Source organism: Schistosoma haematobium, chromosome 1 (assembly GCF_000699445.3).
Source record: "Schistosoma haematobium chromosome 1, whole genome shotgun sequence".
In the NCBI taxonomy this organism is placed as follows: Eukaryota; Metazoa; Platyhelminthes; class Trematoda; order Strigeidida; family Schistosomatidae; genus Schistosoma; species Schistosoma haematobium.
Genome location: NC_067196.1, coordinates 64,527,329 through 64,548,190, shown reverse-complemented (window position 1 = coordinate 64,548,190; position 20,862 = coordinate 64,527,329). Strand labels below are relative to the sequence as shown.

General features: G+C 37.3%; 2 protein-coding genes across 3 annotated transcripts in view; both read right to left on the bottom strand.

Annotated features, from left to right (window-relative positions):
* The window catches only part of SPTAN1_1 (Spectrin alpha chain, non-erythrocytic 1), a 30,099-nt gene extending 19,194 nt beyond the window's left edge, over positions 1 to 10,905 (bottom strand). Inside the window, exons 1-2 of the mRNA XM_051209364.1 lie at positions 10,794 to 10,905; positions 4,825 to 5,298 (exon numbers count right to left, since the gene is read on the bottom strand). Of these exons, the coding sequence (XP_051074816.1) occupies positions 4,825 to 5,298 (474 nt within the window). The 5' untranslated portion in view covers positions 10,794 to 10,905. The remainder of the gene's footprint in view (positions 1 to 4,824; positions 5,299 to 10,793) is intronic.
* A 2,281-nt stretch (positions 10,906 to 13,186) lies between these two features.
* Positions 13,187 to 20,862, bottom strand: part of DHRS12 (Dehydrogenase/reductase SDR member 12) — a 49,782-nt gene continuing 42,106 nt past the window's right edge. Inside the window, exons 11-14 of one of the 2 annotated variants that reach the window (XM_051209361.1) lie at positions 18,787 to 18,921; positions 15,225 to 15,434; positions 14,580 to 14,718; positions 13,187 to 13,766 (exon numbers count right to left, since the gene is read on the bottom strand). Coding sequence is in view for 1 of the 2 variants with exons in the window: in XM_051209362.1 (XP_051074815.1) it covers positions 13,755 to 13,766; positions 15,225 to 15,434; positions 18,787 to 18,921 (357 nt within the window). In the remaining variant the exon portion in view is untranslated. The remainder of the gene's footprint in view (positions 13,767 to 14,579; positions 14,719 to 15,224; positions 15,435 to 18,786; positions 18,922 to 20,862) is intronic. The other variant, XM_051209362.1, reaches the window with a different exon arrangement.

The following is a 20,862-nucleotide window of genomic DNA, read 5'->3' as shown; positions in this document are numbered from 1 at the left end:
CCACCCAAGTCATCAGTCAGCTACAATGTAGGACCAGGCACATATATGCATCGGTCTAGGTTGCCATACCGCATCAGCACAACAAGATGAACACCAAATTCATAGAAGTAGTTACTTCAACGGTAGTAATATATAAAAGAAAGATTGCAATAAGGATATAGTACAGGAAGAAAGAATTAGTTAGTAGAAAGAAAGATATGAAGCGACTTTAATCTCATAGTTTAAGGGAAGACAGAGAGTGTATACACATAAGCCATTGTGATCGATTCTGAGTCATGTCGCCCAGAGTCTCCAACCATTGGTTACGAGTCACGCAGACCCAACCAAGTAGTCTGCATCTACCAACATGATTCAGACTAGAAGTTAGTGTCTTCAAGCACTGATGCCACGTTTTGGTTTGGCCGCCCTTAATTTTCTTCCAACCATCCCGAACGCCGGTTAGCATTGCACGTCGTGGTAATCGGTGTTCAGGCATACGTAACACATGGCCCAACCATCTCAGTCGATGAAGATGCATAACCTCATCAACTGATTTACCATCATTCCCTAATACCCTGCGTCTAACCTCACTATTGCTTACCCGGTGATCCCAGCAGATGCGAGCAATATTTCTAAGGCATCTGTGACCAAGTACTAGTAACTTATGAATATCTTCTACTCTTAATGGCCATGTTTCGCTGCCGTAAATTAAAACAGAACGGACTGTCGCGCAGTATACTCGTCCTTTTATTGACAGACGGATATCTCGCCTTTTCCATAGGTGACGTGGGTTAGTAAAAGCCAAACGAGCTTTTCGAATCCGTGCTGAGATTTCGTCAGACACCAACCCATTAGGGCTGATCAGACATCCAAGATAAGTGAAGTTGTCGACGCGTTCGACTACTTCACTCCCTATCCTTAGTTCAGGTGTTAACACAGACCAGTCCTGAAGCAACAACTTGCATTTAGAGGGAGAGAAGCGCATTCCAAACATTCTGGCACTGTTACTTAGTGCTACTAAAAGACTCTGCTTTCTATCAGCGTCTACACTAAACAGGACTATGTCATCTGTGTATTCTAAGTCGATAAGTGGACCTCCTGGAAGGAGATCAACGCCCGAAAATTCAGTCGATGAGAGCGTTATTTCCATCAGTAGGTCTATGATGAAGTTGAACAAAAATGGAGAAGGTGGACAGCCTTGAAAGACATCACTTGAGGTTGCAAAAGCAGATGATAGTTCGCCATAAGCTCTGACTCGACTAGTAGTGTTCGAGTAAAGAGCCTTCACAAGGTTTATGTACTTCTGTGGTACGCCTTTCAATGACAGACACTGCCACAGAATCTCGCAGTCTACCGAGTCAAATGTTGCTTTTAAGTCAAGAAAGACCACCATTGTCGGAAGTCGATAAGTATGTCTGTGTTGTAGAACCTGACGAATGGCCAGCTGAACTGTTCTCTGAAATGTTCCGACAATCGTTCTAAACGTCTGGACTGAGAGCAGATGAGGGTATCGTCTTTTTCCGAAATAGTCTCACTTACACTTGACTTATTAATTCCAGTTTCTTTTATTAGTCTGTAGAGCTGTCTTGTGTTCCCTATAGCCGCCGCCTTTTCCATTTCTTTTGCTTTCGTTACCCACCACTGCTCACGGTCGTTTCTTAGACTTTTGCCTAACCTAGATCTGATTTGTTTACGCTCTTCATCGTGTTCAGAGCCTGACGGGATGAGTTTATGAGAATCCATCAGCGCAATAGACCTTGAGGAAATTCATTGGTTCTTTGTAACCCTGTGGTTTAAATCACTGATAGATGTCACTGCTGTTTCCACAGCTGTTTGTATAGCTTTCCAAGCAACATCTGGGTCAACCTCGTTTTCAGAACTACCAAAGTGTGACCTCAGTTGTTCCTGGAACCTACTTTTGGTTTTCTCGCTACTCAATTCAGTTCTAATGGCTCTTTTTAGTGTGGCTTTTTTGCGTCCAGTGAGGCGCAAGCAGATGCGTGCCCGTATTAGGGCGTGGTCGGAGTCCAAGCAGGTACTCCAGAATGAGCAACAATCTCCTACCGACCCTCTCCAACGATGACTGATGGCAATATGGTCTATTTGAGTCCATCGTTGGTTTGGAGTAGGCGGTCGCCATGTTAAACGATGTCTCTCCTTATGCTTGAAATTTGTGTTTACTAAAAATAAACGATTTTCTGAGCACAGTTACAGCAGACGATCACCATTATCTGTTCGTTGTGCCGAAATATCAAAATACCCACCTAAATGCTTTTCTGTTTGGTTTAAACTACCTATCTGGGCATTAAAGTCACCTGCTACGAGTACAATGTCTGAACGTTTAGCTTTCTGAAGAAGTTCAGATAGCTTTCTGTAAAATTCATCCTTCATTTCATCTGAGCTGCAGTCGATGGGAGCGTAGGCAGAAACGACAAAAAGGCAACGACGTGTGTCCTCATCCTTCCGAGTTCTTACGGAGCCGTTTAGCCGAACAGCACATAAACGACTGTTAACAAGGATCCACTCTAACAGTGCTTGTTCCGCCCTCATGCTTAGTGCTATGCCTACACCTGCCAGTTCACGAGAGCTGACCGTCGAGTCACCAGATACACGTAAAGTGTATCTCGCTGGCTCTCCGTTTTGACGAGGTGAGGTCAAGTGAATGATGACCACACTGGGATCCTGTATGCGTGCTTCAGAGACACAGCATACATCAATGGTACGAGATTCTAGGGTTCTAGCCAAGGAATCCTGTTGACCGATTTGACATAAGGTGCGTACGTTGAAGGCTCCAATGTGTAGTATGGAGCGAGGTTTCAGTAGACCTGGGACAGTGTTTTGAGCACTAGAATCGTCGGCTATGGTGACATTTGAGGAGGAAGCCGAAAAGGTAAGTTTAGATGTGAAAGTCGATGTAGGAGGAGGAATAGGAAGTGAAGACGGAGGTTGATCATAAATACAGTGGTCTTGAGTGCTGTTAGAGGTATGAGGGCTAATATCACTTCCCGGTTGCCCACACCGTGGAAGGGTTGTTCTGGAGGTACCTGAAAATGGATTAGAGGTGGTCTTAGTGACCTGAGAGTGTGACTGCAGTACCCAAGGGACAACTGCTTGAGGTCGGTCATACACGACCTTTTTATGGGTAAGTTTTGTGTTAGCTCCGTACTTTTTGGGACCTTACCGCCGGAGACGGATATCCGTGAGGTAAGGTGAGGTGTGACATTTTTAGGGTCGACCTTTTTCAACCCCACCCCTCCTTGTGGGAAGGCAGCATCGCTGTCATGCTGGTTGTCTGAAGGAAACACCTTACTGCTGTCACACCTCTGTACAGTCAGCAGTACGACTTCGGCTTCGGACCTTGGGTTTGTTGCTTTTAGTCTTACCGCTCTTCAACCGACCTGTCTGACATGGTAGGACCTTGAGGAACAGTTGTTCCATCCAGTATAGCTCGGTTGCTTCATCACGATAGGCAAGCCCGACCACCACGTCAAGGTAGCAACAACGGTCGAGACACAAGTCATTTTATTATCTATTTAAACACAAAAACATTGGTACAAGAGGGCACCAAATACATATGCGCTACATAAATCATTCCATTTTTGTGAAGGCTGTGATACTGTCCATGTGCCCAGACCGAAGCAGGTGGTATTCTTAGGGGCCCACACCCGGAGCCTTCGACCTAAAGGTCTGATTTACAGGGCAGTGGGGCAACGTCAGGAGATGCAGTCCCATGGTAGCCGGTGACCAACGATTGGTTCATACGCCATTTGTTCCTTCGGGATACTGGGGCCTATGTACACCACTGATTTGGAATCAGGGTTTCTCAACTCCCTTAGGTGGACTCCCAGTGTTCACCGGCCCGGTTAAAGCGCCGGACATTCGCTTTTTGTCCTCTTAATTTCGTAAACTACACTCCAGCCACGAGAGGGCAGTGAGTAGGACTTGCCTGGCAGAGGCTGTATACGCGTGGCCGTATGAGAGCAGTTCGAAAGGGATGGTGGGCTCTTCCCACTCTCAGCCGAAGCAGCGCATATATATATATATATATATATATATATATAAACTGTGGTTCCGATTCCAGTATACGAACTTGTACTTCAGTTAGTTACAACTAACGTAGAATTTCATGCAGATATCTGTTGCTCTAAGTTGTCACAATTCAAATCAGCATAGGGAGATGAAATCGACGAGATCAATAGCCCAGAGAACCACAGTGATATAAACAATCAGTGAAAATTTGTCACTTAAAAATCCGGACTAACGATATTATAAAACTTTACTGTTCGATTCCGGTGAATTTATAACCGTGCATTAATCCACCACTGTAAGTCCATGATATAAGATAGTGCTTTCTAATTTATTCAGTTTTTTATGAACGTTAATTTGTTAACATGAGTAATAAATTAATTAACAAATTTACGGATTTCGCAGCAATAATCGGAGGAAGAATAGGTTAAAAATCTATGGGTGGTAGTGTCAAAACATGGAATTAATCTCCTGAATGTCGGTTTAGGTTGTACATAGACGTAGACTCTCTAAAACTGTCACGCGTAATACTCATAATCTGTGGTAGGAGATGGGTTCCATAGATCACAACTGAACTCACTATATATCTTCCTCTTGAACCATATTTTTTTAATTTTCCACTCGACGTATCAATTCTTCTTCTATGCTTGTCATTTCCTATCTAGTTGTGATGTGGGGTATTGGGAGTCAAAACCGAGATACATTTTTAATTTTTTTACTAACTTAGAGAATTTATTTATTTATTGGTGTAATTGGTTTTATTCATACCCGAAACAGGAAAGATACAAACGAATAAAAACAAGGTTTGCCATATCTTACTGCTGTATCGCTTGAAGACAGACTAGAAACTGAATTAAGATTTATTTTGCTTTGATGTTTGCGACCACGAAGGTGAGAAGTATATTGATCTGAAGAATTCATATGTATACCGCATAAGTTGCAGGTAAAGGAAATTTCGGAAGCTGAAGATAACTGGTTTGGCTTTGTCCAATTTGAACTAGAATCAATGAAACCTACGTATGAAGAGGATTCTTGATCACAGATTGAATTTCTCATTGGCCCTGTAGAATAAGAGGTGGTATCTAAGAATGAATCTTTCGGTGAGCCCGAATCAGGAGTAACTAGTGTTGGTAAGGAAACTTTTAGGGGATAATTAATATGATCCACTATGTTTAAACTGTCTAAAGCAAGACATTTAGAGCGATGTTTTCTCCCCGTTTCATGAGCTCGTAGGACATTCTCAGTGTCACACCATATATTGCAAACACTACACGAAAATCGATGAGGATTCATCTAAAGAGTAATACAAAATCTGGAATTAATAGCAGTTAGTAAACTGTATGTACGTTTATAAAACAAAATCATTTAATATGTTATTTTACTTACAATTATTAAAAAACGGTCAAGGTTGTAAGTGAATAAACGACAATGTCATAACATGTGTGGATAATGACTCAAAAGAAACAAACTAATTGATCTGTTCAAAAGCCAGAATAATTCATGCAGGTATGACGTAGTACTGAATGCTATACTTTTTACCCTTCAGTTTTCAAGAAGAACTGCTTAAACTAGGATCATGTACACTGAATTTTACTATAGTTGAATGCTTGAAGTGGTTATTTTTTTCAGAACCCAAGTCAGTCAGTCAGCTACAATGTAGGACCAGGCACATATATGCATCGGTCTAGGTTGCCATACCGCATCAGCACAACAAGATGAACACCAAATTCATAGAAGTAGTTACTTCAACGGTAGTAATATATAAAAGAAAGATTGCAATAAGGATATAGTACAGGAAGAAAGAATTAGTTAGTAGAAAGAAAGATATGAAGCGACTTTAATCTCATAGTTTAAGGGAAGACAGAGAGTGTATACACATAAGCCATTGTGATCGATTCTGAGTCATGTCGCCCAGAGTCTCCAACCATTGGTTACGAGTCACGCAGACCCAACCAAGTAGTCTGCATCTACCAACATGATTCAGACTAGAAGTTAGTGTCTTCAAGCACTGATGCCACGTTTTGGTTTGGCCGCCCTTAATTTTCTTCCAACCATCCCGAACGCCGGTTAGCATTGCACGTCGTGGTAATCGGTGTTCAGGCATACGTAACACATGGCCCAACCATCTCAGTCGATGAAGATGCATAACCTCATCAACTGATTTACCATCATTCCCTAATACCCTGCGTCTAACCTCACTATTGCTTACCCGGTGATCCCAGCAGATGCGAGCAATATTTCTAAGGCATCTGTGACCAAGTACTAGTAACTTATGAATATCTTCTACTCTTAATGGCCATGTTTCGCTGCCGTAAATTAAAACAGAACGGACTGTCGCGCAGTATACTCGTCCTTTTATTGACAGACGGATATCTCGCCTTTTCCATAGGTGACGTGGGTTAGTAAAAGCCAAACGAGCTTTTCGAATCCGTGCTGAGATTTCGTCAGACACCAACCCATTAGGGCTGATCAGACATCCAAGATAAGTGAAGTTGTCGACGCGTTCGACTACTTCACTCCCTATCCTTAGTTCAGGTGTTAACACGGACCAGTCCTGAAGCAACAACTTGCATTTAGAGGGAGAGAAGCGCATTCCAAACATTCTGGCATTGTTGCTCAGTGCTACCAGAAGACTCTGCATTCTATCAGCGTCTTCACCAAACAGGACTATGTCATTTGTGTATTCTAAATCGATAAGTGGACCTCCTGGATGGAGATCAAAACCCGAGAACTCAGTCGACGAGAAAGTTATTTCCATCAGCAGATCTATGATGAAGTTGAACAAAAATGGAGAAAGTGGACAGCCTTGAAGGACATCACTTGAGGTTGCAAAAACAGATGACAGTCCGCCATAAGCTCTGACTCGACTAGTAGTGTTCGAGTAAAGAGCCTTCACAAGGTTTATGTACTTCTGAGATACGCCTTTCAATGACAGACACTGCCACAGAATCTCGCAGTCTACCGAGTCAAATGTTGCTTTTAAGTCAAGAAAGACCACCATTGTCGGAAGTCGATAAGTATGTCTGTGTTGTAGAAGCTGACGAATGGTGAATATGTGGTCGATGCAGCCACGACCAGGTCTGAAGCCAGCTTGAGTCTCTCGTGTTTGCTGTTCACGAGTTTTAGTTAGGTGTCTGATAATTATCGAAGCTAGTATTTTAGATATTATATTAGTTAAACTAATCTGTCTGTGGTTGTCACAGGATGATTTTGACCCAAGTAACGGTTGGTGAATTTGTTGGAAATAACTATTTGTCCCCAACACTACAAAACCTAGTCGATCAACTCGTTTACGTCTAGATTATTTTGATATTGTTGGAGCTAAAAGTAACTGACCAAGACTATTTATTTTTATCGATCATAGTCATCCGTAGTACTTTCGTACAACTATGTCACTCACTATGTCTACTTATATGTCACAAGAATTTCAAATGAGAGTAGAGATGCAAACTAAATTTAAACATTAACTTGCTGAAAAAGTGAGATAATTAAAAAAGAGCCGCAACATACGTCTAATTTATTTCTCCAAGTAAACAAATTTCATTATAGATCATCTTGTGTAACTGCACTGAAGTGACTAGTGTAATATCACGTAACGTATATATATTAACCATGGCGTATGAGAAAAACTGAAGAGGACCGTATTTACTCTGTAACATTTAAATGTAATTTGTAGTCAAATGTTGATATCATAGTAGTTAGTTTTGGATAATTTAATGAAGCCACGAACAATTGAACTGGGCCATATACGTAAGTTTAGACTGCCCACTTCAAATTTGCACGACGACCGCTCTGAGTGACGTGAATGAGAGTAACTTACATTTTATCTCTCCTTAGATCATTCGGACCGAAAACCCTCTACACTTTGTTTCTTCCTTCTATACCTAATATGTTATACTGCTGCTGATATTAATTCTACTACTCTGGGATGTTGCAACATAGTAGCTATACACAGTGCTATTCCACAGGACTTTTTGCAATACATAGAGAAATAAAGTCTTTAGCTGCTGAAAATCGAATTCTAACGGAAATAAGCTTTTAGACACTTTTTATCCCTTGATTTATTAATTTCCTACAGAGACTAATTAAGACAATAATTTATCCACTGATTCGCAAATAACTAACACTCCACTAATCTTTTTACCAAGTGCTACCATAGTCTTCCCAGTAGAAACTTGGTTAGTCCTAATCCGCAGTAGACTAAGGTTGCGAAAGAAAGCTACAGAGCTTTTAAGATTAGAGAACAGACTCGAGTATTGATCGAAAGTAGACTATGCTTTTTAAGAACCGGAATATAGTCAAGTAACGTAACTTTTTTCAGAGAAAGGTAAGGATTGTCCTCCGTTTGTAAAATTTGCTATCCATTGAGAAACAAAAAGGCTCACTGAAATTTCGCTGCTTTTGACGCTTTAAAAAACATGGTATTTTGAAGTAAAGGCTAGGCACAGATATGTACAGATAGATTATAGCACTGGTCAAAACACTGTTTTACAGAACAGAAAGAATATGTACTTCCGATACACTAGAAGAGGAAGTTATGAATGTTAAAAATGTTTAAAGAATAACGGATACCCGCTAAATTTATTGAGAAATACGGCAAATGTGAAGTTAAAAAGCCGAAAGAAATTACAGCAAATAAAAAGCCTATTTTTATTAAACTTCAATTCAAAGGTGACGATGTCACAGGATCAATCAATATGAGACTAAAAACTGCACTGACAAGAACGTATCCTGCAGCGAAATTGATTGTCCTGTCCAAAACAACATGCTCTTTGACACAATCAAAGGTCGATAGGTATCCCTTTCATGTTACCACCAACTGTGTATACAAATTTACATGTACCTGCCAAAGCAGTTACATTGGTAGAACAGAAAGGAGAGCCTACGTCCGATTCAAAGAACATATTCCGAAAAGTTTAAGGTTAAATGGATTGAACGCATTCAACAGTGCTATCGCCAGACATCTCCTTGATACAGGACATAAAGCTGATATACTGAAGTCCTTCAAGGTGATTAACAAACAATCAAACTCGAACCTTTTGAAATTCGCTGAAGCGTTAGCAATCAAGCGTTTAAAACCAGACCTATGTATACAAAAAGAGACAGTAATAAATCTTTCTTTACCCTGGTAACAATAACCCCCACTCTTTCTATTAATTTGCTCCTATTTATTTATTTATTACGTCATTATTGCAACTCTTTCTGAAATATAAATTACATCATACATAACTGATTGATTTCAATTCATATTTTCTTTATTACCATTAATCTATTTTCATGAGTTCTAATCACTATCTCAATGTTCCAGAACTTTCCCTCTCTAACTTTATTTATTTATTCGAATCAAACATTTTATGAGCTCATTAACTCTATCTGAATCTTCGCTACATCATCATACACATGTATTGATCCTTAATCACACTCTTATATATAAATATGTCAATATCTGTAATAATTTGAATTTTCAAATAATTTAGGTTGTAAGCAGCTGATGAGAACCTAACGAAATAAAATGAATTCATATTATTCTGCACCAATCTTTGTTCTTGCTCTATTCAAAAATAACCGTTGATAAGGAAGCGCAGACCATATTAAGCTTCCCACTTGCATTAAATACAAAAGTACATGTCATTATGGGACCTCTACCGTAATTTGTGAAGTGAATGCACCGAAATTAATTAGTAAAGCAGGGGCTATATTTAGTTATTTTTACGTTGCACTTCTAGATAAGAAAAACTAGACCAACAAGAAACAATAAGGAAGTTACTTCCTGAAGATTCCAATACAGATAACACACTGAAGCAACAAGTACTCCGGGTGAAAGGCAATAGTAATAGACTAGCTATCCCTCGGTTTGTAAAATATAAAGTATGTAGCCGCCCTACCAACAATAGCACTTAGACTACCGATAAATCGTCCCACTTTGACGTTGAGAGAGATCAAGTTTGAAACCAGATCGGATTTCGACATCGCCTATCGAATCCTAAAATCAATACATTCACAACCAATGTGGTTTTATAAAACATAAACTCACTTTTCGTTCACTAGTTTGTGAATAGAAAAATTTATTACTTTCATACCCGAAAAATTTGTCTTAGCGACTGAAAACCAAATAAATTGTATAAACCTCAGGCACATTGATTGAGACATAGCTAACGATTTGGTGGTGGCTACATCCACAGAACCTCTCCGTTAAAAAAACATCGTGTTGCCATAAGGCTAGTGTGATTGAAACTCACAGGGAATGAAATAATCCGACAGCGCGTCTACATCGAAGTCAGAAACCGAACATGTTATCCTGAATTTGCTCTTCAAGAGACCTATCAAAGTTTCATATGATTATTCAGGTTAATATTTCAGGCAGTCAAACTGACTCGATTGTGGCCATAAGGCGAGTAACTTCTGTGTTATCTTAATCAGCTTGAAGCACTTAAAAAGTACAAATCTAAACAAAACTGAATAAAATGATGAACGGTGTGATTCAGAAAACTATGTGAAATGTACACCGTTGGATTAAGGTATATTGTACAGCTCTAAAAGTAAGCACTTTATACATTATCAAAATCTAAAATAAACAGCCCAACTGTTATACTTTAGATATATCCGACATGTCCTCCAGAATCTTAAGTCGCAGCAAAAGGTGCAATATTTTATTACGGTGGTAAACAACCAAGATAAACTTTTATTCACTTGAAAACTAATATAACATTGAATTAGACATTTGTAAGTCACATGCATTTAAATATGACAATATCAACAAACAATATTTGACAAAAGCTACTTCGTACTTTTGTTTCACTAAGCTAAAGATATTAAAAGGAGAAACAGGTGTTTAAATGGAGGGGATAACTGCCTGCACGAGGTCACAACAACCTCTCTGATACCGCCCACTCTCGAAATACCGCGCTTCGTAGAAGAATTTTTCGGATTCCAATAATAAAGTACACTGTACAATATTTTCATAAAAAACCCTAGAAATCCTCAATTCATTGAGCCACAAAACTTAAGCGCAATTATCCTGTTACATTTATTCGTTATTCACAGAAATTGAACACTCCAGATGATAGCCGATGCATCTAGATAAGTGTTTATAGTAACGACACTTCATATCTGGCGGTAAATGAACATATATCACTACAAGTGGATACTATAATCGAGAATAAGCTTAGATAAAGATAGGTGCTAGGCGGTTTCTTGGGTATTTGGGAAAATTATATGCTGTCTCCAAAAATGCCTGAGTTTTCATTGACTTTAGATCACTAACATACGTGATGTCCGTTGAATGGTTGGGAGCCTAATCGAGTGAGACGAGCAAGATGCAACTAATCAACTTACATCGAAGTCACATTGCACGGCTATTGTTTATCGCTCAATACCTTTTCATCATATCCGTGTACTATGGCGATTTTAAGGACCGCGCAACACTAAGTACGTTATTACGAAAATGTAATAAATAGACTGGCTACAAAAAAACAGTCAGCCACCACTAACACACAGATCAGTCCGTGACATGCAACTAACTTGTAGCGAGGATTACAGTCGTAATTGACTATAAACACCACTACAAGGGAACGAGTGCCAGGATATCCATAAAATCCCCTGGAAGCGAAATATCAGAAGTCATTTAATGGACCAAGTCGAGATATATTTGCTGGCGCCCTGTGGTATCGAAAGAATACCGAGATCGTGCCAGGATACCAGCCTGGTTACAGAACGTAACTGGATTCGCGCGTGGACACAACCGAAGCACAATTAAACAAAGAGCACATTAAACAGTCGCTGGTAAAATTGGTTATTATCAGAATGGGTTTTGTGGAGATTTTAGAAATTTCACAGATTGTTTTCATTAAACCAATCGTGTTCTCGTGATGAAAATAAGTCACTACAAACCGTTGTTGACTCTCGTTAACCTTAACGAAAATCAATTGACTGTTCACTATTTAGTAATTTGACCACCAGTTGATATAGATAGAGCATTGTGACATTTTACTGACCTACAGAATTCATAAGAGAATCCCGAAACCATAGTAACACAGAGTGTGTCGAGTCGGCGAAATGTCACCAGAATTCAAGCAAATAATTTAGCAGGCAGGTCACCGAAATTCGAACATTTCGCCGATTCTCATCAAAATCAAATACTTCTAACACGTACCGTTCACATGCAATAAACTGGAACATGTGGCTCAAGAGGAAATATTGGCTAGTAATAAGGAAACCGACCTGGGATAAACATCTCCCACATTATCTTACCGTGCTAGTTGAAATAAAGTAAATTTTGGGTTTTCTTGTGAAGTACCCGTCAGAAGTCGTCTTCAAGTCTATTTTTGAGTTCTACAGTTCTCATGACCCTTATAAAACATAGCTTGTGAGCCCTCACTTTCCAAAACAAAGAAAAGTTTACTGTAACAACTTAGGTTAATTGATTAGATAGTCGCAAACATCTATGTCGATGTCAGAACATAAAATCCAAAAATTTGATCACTTATTTCATGTAGGCATCATAGTTCCCATTACCTTATATTGAATTTCAATGATCCTACCGATTGAGACTACTCTTCTTTTCAATAAATAATGCAAAAAACCATAATCAACAAATTCAGAGCTATTCCAAGTAGGCTAAAAGACGAGACAGTCAAAATGCTACGGACCTTAAAATACAAACTGGGATCATCTCTAGCATAAGAGCACCAACCCTTGTAGATTCAATGGGCTGAAAAAAATCCTTAAGACAGATGTCACACCAAGACCTGTAGTTGATCATAAAAAATCTATTTACGTACAGCCTTTCTGTATACATAGTCAAGATTAGTAAACCGTATAAGTGAAATCAAATACGGAAAAATTGTAACGAATTCACAGACATCATCACTACCATCCTCATTGATGAATTAATGGCAAGTCTTGTTGTTTGCTTTGTTCACTTATGTTCTTATTAGGGAGACTTCAGATATCGTGCATAATCACTTAGGTTCTGACACTGAAATAAAACGACGACGTTCACTAGGTCCCCCAGACATTACTAAAGCTCTGGATCTGTTTGCATTTAATGTTGTCCGAGATTTGTACGGATAAACGGAGGATGTGTCCATGAGGAGACTGGTTTCTTTAAGTGATTACTGACGCATGAAAGTCTCAGATTGTCAAATTTGGAAGTGACAGTGAGCGATTAATTCTTAGAATTCAAAATATATAAATATATTTATAAACAAATAAATATATTGAGAAAATTAGTAATGGTATATCATTAGAATTTGTAAAAGAATAGCCCTGAGAGATATAAATTTATATAAAAAGTTGGGTTGAATATTTAAAACTTAATTGTAAATATTGAAAGTGTCTTTTATTGTCATGTAGAACTCACACATTATGGAGTTTACGGAAAAAGAAACAACGACAAATGATCCTTTATGCAATATCACAATTGAGCAACACACCATTTATACTCCCTGAATTTAAATACACATCCACATAGAAAAAAACTAAAGTTATAAAATAAATTGAAGCACAGAATAAATAAGTTGTAGTAAAAAAAGACAAACTAACTAAAACAAAAATAGCTCATAACTACGCAGCATGAAGAATAAAACCCAAACGCATCTGTTTTAATTATAAGCGGTGATAATTTTCTTTTACCGACTAGGGTAGAGTTTATTTAAGAAAAGGTGCTGCAATATCAGCTAAATTAGACATGAATTTACGTTTCTCATCATCCTTTGAATGTGTACAAGCCAATTTTAGGTGTTGACTAACTACTTGACGATCTGCAAAATGAGAGAACGAAATGATTACAATTTTTTAATCATTATATATATGAAAAGAATCGACTACATCGTATGCAACAGTAATACGTATGTAAAAAGACAGTGAACGAAAATGTCAGTCAGCAAAACTGTATACATTGGATTAAAGACTCACTTTCATGATATTTAAAGGTCATATATTAAGAGAATCCATATTTGTAAAATATAATTCTTTTACGATGCAGATATTCCAAAAGTTAATTTCAGTGAATATCAACTTGTAGTATAAAAAGTACTAAGGAACCAAAACTTTCATTTTTATATATTGCGGCTTCACAACTTAAACACACTAATACATAGCTCAATAAACAATTCATAATTATTTTCACCAAAGTCTTCAAAAGCTGGAAAAAGGCTTTAAACACCTTGTACAATTAGGGGTTAATAGATACTTTCTGAAGTCCTAGAGAAAAAAGACGGATTGTGTTATACCTTTATTGAACAGCAACTACTTTTGTCACTGATTTCAGCATGTTTCTAGGATCTTCTAAACAATTAATGGCACATATAAACTCGAAAATATTCTTGTTTTACACCTGAAAAAACCTTATAAGTGGAGAGTGTTCTCATACTTTCTATTTTTTGTTCTCGTCAGGGATTAATTGCAGATTTTCGGGGATAAGGAATGGGTTAGGAAGCCTATGCCTAGCCTTCAAGTACCGAATGTGCCAAATTATGCGCTAGATTTTTAATGATGACGATGACTATGAAGAAAACAAGAACAACAAAGTTTTGAGGCATAATTGAAAAAATGGGATATTTGTTAAAAACAACCTTGGAAGAAAGAACCGTTTTGGAATCTTCTCACATTTGGTACCGCTGCTAACCAGATCGCTGTATCTGCACCTTGTTCTGGTGTTCTTAGTTTATTTTTCATTTTATTGTAAAATGATGGCATAGACAGTGCGACAGCCTGAAATTATGTATTTAAAAGAGAGAATATCTAAAGTGGTACGGAGAAAAATGGTCACAGAATGAAATCACACAAAAGGCGTGGATAAGTCCTAATTGTGGATAATAAGCGCTGATATGAAGTATCGTATTATATTAGTTACAAAACAGCTAAATATATTTAAGACCTTTAAGGGAACCACGTTATCCACGATATCGTAATCAACTTTATCTAAAGAATTAAAGTAGTGAATGATAACGGAACGTAGGAAACAGCTGTTAGGTAATATCTCGGTTGTAGGAGAATTCGAAAGTTTCTGAATGAAATCAGTCGTTTTTATTTAATAAACGTTAGCTTAAGTAATACTAAATGAGATCTCTCGCATAGAAATAGATTATCTAGTAATAGATAAACGGATGATTGTCGTTTATATTGATGTGAAAGAACAATAAATGAACGCTTAGCAACTTGCTATTCAACTACTTTTTATCAGAATTATTAAAAACTATAATGCCAGTAACACTTACTGGTGTATCAGCCCAACCAGGATGCATTGAACAGAAGAATACTTCTGGATAGTTCTTAGACCACATTTCAGTCATAACAACTTGTTGACGTTTATTTTGTGCATAAACCATTGTTCCATCAAATTTGTTGTGCCTAGTAGTAAGCATTGGATCAGCATGATCCAATTTCTGTACTAACATTCCACCTGAGCTAACAGTAATAACACGAGCCTATATACGATAGGTGAGAAGTGTTAACAGTAAAAGAGAATAATTATATATGTGAATTTTATAAATGTTAAATAAATAGAATGAAAAACTACTAACAAGTTGATATTCCAGCTCCAATATTGATCATTATCATGAATAGAATTTTGACACTGACTATATATTCAGATATTCTGGTTAGTTTTTTAGCAACGTTTTGTTACATGAGATGGGGTTTCTGACCCTATGCCCAACGTTCCTTCTTAACCAGGACTTAGAATCAGCAGTAGCTGTAGAAGAGCTACAGATGGAGGATAAGAGGAACACCAATGAACACAATGCGTCAGGAAGTGGAAGTAGACATCAAAAGGGTGAATAGCAAATGGAAACAAGTGGAAAGGATTGCCCGAGACAGAGTTCGATGGAGGGTGTCAATGGGCGGCCCAAGCTTCTCCACGAGGGGTAACAGGCATAAGTAGTATATATTAAGATTTTATTTTCGATCGACTGGATATTATAAAAAATGTCTGATCGAATAACTAGCTGACTTTACCAGAAGGTTCGCTGTTTATAAAAGTAATTATGTTAATTGAAAAGTCACTTCAAAGCATTAAGATTACAATTAGATGACAAAATAAAATACTTCATATCTAACCAATGAAAGTTAGCTTAACACACAGTATAATCTCTTAAAATTTCTAAATATAGAATCTAGCTCCATTGTCATGAAGTGCTGTAAAATAGTTAAGTAACAACGTCACTAAAATTTCTAAATGCCAACATAGTATTTTTCTTATTTCTGTATGTGTTTAAAATAAAATCTTGAGATCCAGTGAATTCAACAAAATATTGGAATTTAAACAGTAGCTAAGAAGACCCCAGTGAGTTTTTTGTAAAGGATATGTAAAGCATTCAAAAGATATTTTTCCGTTTGTCTTATATCAATGCTTGTAACATTGTCAATCGTTCCTTTTTCACATTTTGTGGAAGTTCATTCTACGTATTTAATAAGTAGCTCATTTATATTTCAGTTTATTATTTTGATTTTCTTTTACATGATTTTTATGTTGATAGATATATAGTGAACAATCATTGATAAATAAATGTGTGTACTTGTTATATCTTTTGACCGCTAATCGGAGAGCAGTGACTTATCGATCAGACCAAGGACGCGTAAAACACGTGCGAGAAGCCCAGAGTCCTGATTGGTCCCGCTTTCCGCCTAGCCCATCCAGTTAAATCCAGAACACCAGTCACAGCCTCTTTAATATAAATCCTTATATTTCAAACATACTGAGTTTATATACCAATCAAACAGACCACAACGTAGCACGAAATAGAAAACAACATTTGTACAAAATTTGACCAAATGTGACTGTGAATGTATGAGGCAGTGACTAATAGACAGGGCATAATTCAAGAATGGTAAAACGTATAATAATGGTTCATAGGTCAAAATGAAGTTTATAATAAGAGGGATATGAATATGAATAGTTTAGTTATTTAACAATTATATGATAAAAATATACGTTTAGTATTGGTCCATAAAAGGATCCCAAAGTTACCATTCATTGTGTTTATCGAGACCTAACACACCTCCCCTTTTTTGAAGATCCGGTGTTGGTATCCAGACTTTAAATTTTCCGGGTTCATCCTCCCCCACGAAACAGTGTTGGATCCTCATATTCCCAAGTTATAATTAATTTGAATTTATTTAAAACATATTTGTGACATTGAGAAGAGACTCGACTGAAAGTGACTAAGTGGTGAGGCTGAACGACGCTTGATATAAGGTGATCGAAGTTTGATTCTTCTGAAATATTGTGACCAAATTTATTGGGAACCTCGTTTGTAGATAATGGATCATCAAGGTAATCAGCATCTATCAAAATTGTATTAGGTTTCTGATCATCATTTGATGCATCTGACATATTTTCTGGTAAAAGAGAATCTCGATAATTAGATTTGTCAGAAACTTCTGTCGCTGAATGATGAGATCCATTTGGAGCAGCTGGATTCAGTGTACTGCTCGATTTGTTTTCTGTTTCATGGGTGGTTACTGCGACAATTCTATGAACATTTAACAGGGCGTCTGTTTGTGAGCTGGATGAGTCACTGTCAGCACATACTGTTTAGGGGATAATGGAGTTTGAATCCATTACCGGGCATAATTCTGAAATGGAGAGTACTGGACCACTGGGCGGATCTTGAGTGACTGCTGTATCGTTTGAAATACTGTTTGTCGAGGATTCATGGAGGCTGCAATCATTTTCCAGCTCAGTGTGCAAATGAGAAATTAATCCATCCACTTCCATCGCATCTCCAAATTATGAGTGATTCAGCAGCTGCGTGCGTAATTTGACTAAGAACTTCAACTGTCGCTCAAATAGCACATTTCTTAAGATAGTGGTTGGTATTAGTCGACGGGAAACCCTGGAGCTAGGGTTTCGTGCTATTTGGCACTTGTCAGCAAGGTGTACGTGTAAGCTTTAGGGACCAGATGCTGCCTAACGGATTCGACGCCGTGTGATCCAGCTTCACAGTCAAAGACGCTACCACTGAGCTATCCGGGCCGCATCTGACCTCCTGTAGGACTGAGATGTATTTACAACTGATTGATCACTGCATAGTGATTAATGTCATGTATGTTAGGTGCTTCTTAGTGCCGATCAAATCCTATCGATCAATTTCCTCAAAATTACTGGTAAACCTTGCTGACAAATGCCAAGTATCACGAAACCTAGGTCCAGGGTATCCTGTTGACTACATCCAACCACCATCTTATCTCAACATAGTGCACGCAATGTCGAATCAAATAGACTGGCGGCCACATTGCAACTTGGTCGATAGGACTCGATCATAACTAAGAAGTACCTGATATACATGACATTGGTTAACTGTATTTCGTGCCCAACATGTAATAACAACATAGGTGCAAGATATACATGAAAACTAACAAACAGACAAAAAACACCAGTAAATAATTTATTTTTTTTTTAAATAAAGATTAGATTTAGTGAGTAGTTTAGTAGTAATCTACCTAGACGTCTGAAAATTGCAATATTTGTATTTGAAAATAGTTAATATTCAGTATTGAGACAAAGTGAATTATCAATACAATACACATTTAAATATAAATTCTGTAACAGTCGCTTGAAACTGACATATGTATACTACCGATTTCGAAAACTGATCACATTGTAAACTTATTAATTCAATAGCATGCCCTTTTATATCAACGAAATATTTGGACTGATATAACGTTGGACAATTTAGTTGAAAAATTACTTGACTGGGTTACAGTTACGATTTAAAGCTAATCGTTCTACATAATCTATAAACCACAAAATGTTATCAAATTATTGTTCATACTTACATCAGGTGATTTTTTTAATGCAGGTATTAGACTTTCAGTAAGTATATAAGTACCAAGTGTATTTGTGGCGAAATTAGCTTCTATGCCGTTTTCATCAGTTTTATATTCATTAATCATGCAGCCAGCATTATTAATCTATAGTAGTTTAAGATAGATATATGAAAGCAAACAGCAATTATGCGGTAATAAATTAATGTAAGACTAAGCATTTAAAATAAAAAAATTCATAGGTTGGTAAAAATGGACTGGTTGTAAACTGAAATTGTGAATCAGTCAAGTGGTTTACGAAATCCGATAAACACGAAGTTAACCAAAACCATGAGTAACAACTATGGACAACTGAGCAACCATATGGTGAAACTATATTTACTGATATGACTTCTTCAACACTGAAAAATAATGACGGAAAGTAAAATGAAACCAAAAGTTATCAACTCCTTTGGTAAATATCTTCAAGTTCCGCTGTTTTACCTATGTTGTTAACTTGAGTTCCATAAACTCAGTTATTAGGCATAGTGTTGAGGCTAATGTCCTCAATATCTGACTCCAATAAATAATATCCCGTAACTGAGTATTTTAGGTAGGCTTAATCTCCTAGTAGAATTGCGAATTTACACGAGATTATTGAGAAGCCTGAACACCAGTTATAGAGATAGTTTATTGTTAATGAATAATAATAATCCACAAGCGTACGGTGAGGAAGCACACGATGAAACAGAGGGAGTGAGTGTGTGTCTGTTTAAAACCCATATATATTTTTGCGAGTTAATCGGGTGTGGATAAATTATCGATTATCTGCACATTGAAACCAATAGGAGGATAGCTTAAGGGTTAATTTACAGACATGCATTTGATCATACACACCGAAATTAACATAGTGAATTAAGAGTCTGAGTTACAATGAATAGACAAGTGATACAGTGGCCAAATGGGCTTGCCACAATAGTAACAATCCTTTAACAGATATCAAAACTACCAAACAGAACACCAGCTAAATGAATTCAAGGCTCGCCTCATGATATAGACAAAATACAAGACCATGAGGTACCATGATTATTCAAACTCAATACATACAAAACTAGGACTGTAGCGAAGGGGAACACAGGTGAGGACAACCGAACTACATTTAGCATAACATTACATAGTTACTTGCTAAAATAGAAAAACCATACTATAATAATTAATTTGCAAAATGTTCAATAATTGTCTCGGACTTGATTGTTCTTGCATTTCTATACTAGTTGCTTTCTATTCCCGTTCTTCCTTTCTTGATCTTCCCAATCTTCTGCTACCAGACATTACATTCCTGACTCGCGTTATATACTACTTATGTCAATATAAGTAGCACGCACCACAGAACGTTTATGGTACAAAGCTGAATAACAGGTTTATAGTTAGTTACGATAACTTATGAGCAGAAAAAGATGTTAATACGAGCCCTTCAGCTAGGTATAACAATTATAGGTTAGAGGCTAAATGACCTACAAACTAACTCTCTCTAGTTGCCTATGTCATTTTACCATGTTTATGTTAGTATTTCATAATATAAGCATGCCAATTCTCTCAATAAAAACCAGTCCTACTGGGGTCTTTATTAAAAAATCATCTACACAATCTGGATTTTTTACTTCACTTAGCGGGCAGGGATGAAGATAGAACTAGCTTAATTTGCTGCATTGAAATCGGAGTTGCAAACAATTTGGTTAATGTGCGAACGTATCAGATGTAGCAACAGTTAATGAGTGAAATAAAGGTTAAAAACTAGGACAATATAAAAGTATCATGTACCACTTTTTAATATATTGACGTTAAAAATATACTTATCAAAGTTTATCTTTCGCAGTTTTAAATTCTCATCTATTCGCCCAATCTTAACGAATATAGTCATGCATAGTCGAACTTTTCGACTGATATTTCTAAATTCAATCGCATGATGGTATAGTGAGAAAATATTGTCGTGACATAGTCAGAACATAGATGCAGTCAAATTAAATGTCACTGATTATTTAGGAATTCGAGAATATCTCCTCTTAAAGAACAGATACCGATTAGAAATCAATACATAGTGAAGTATTA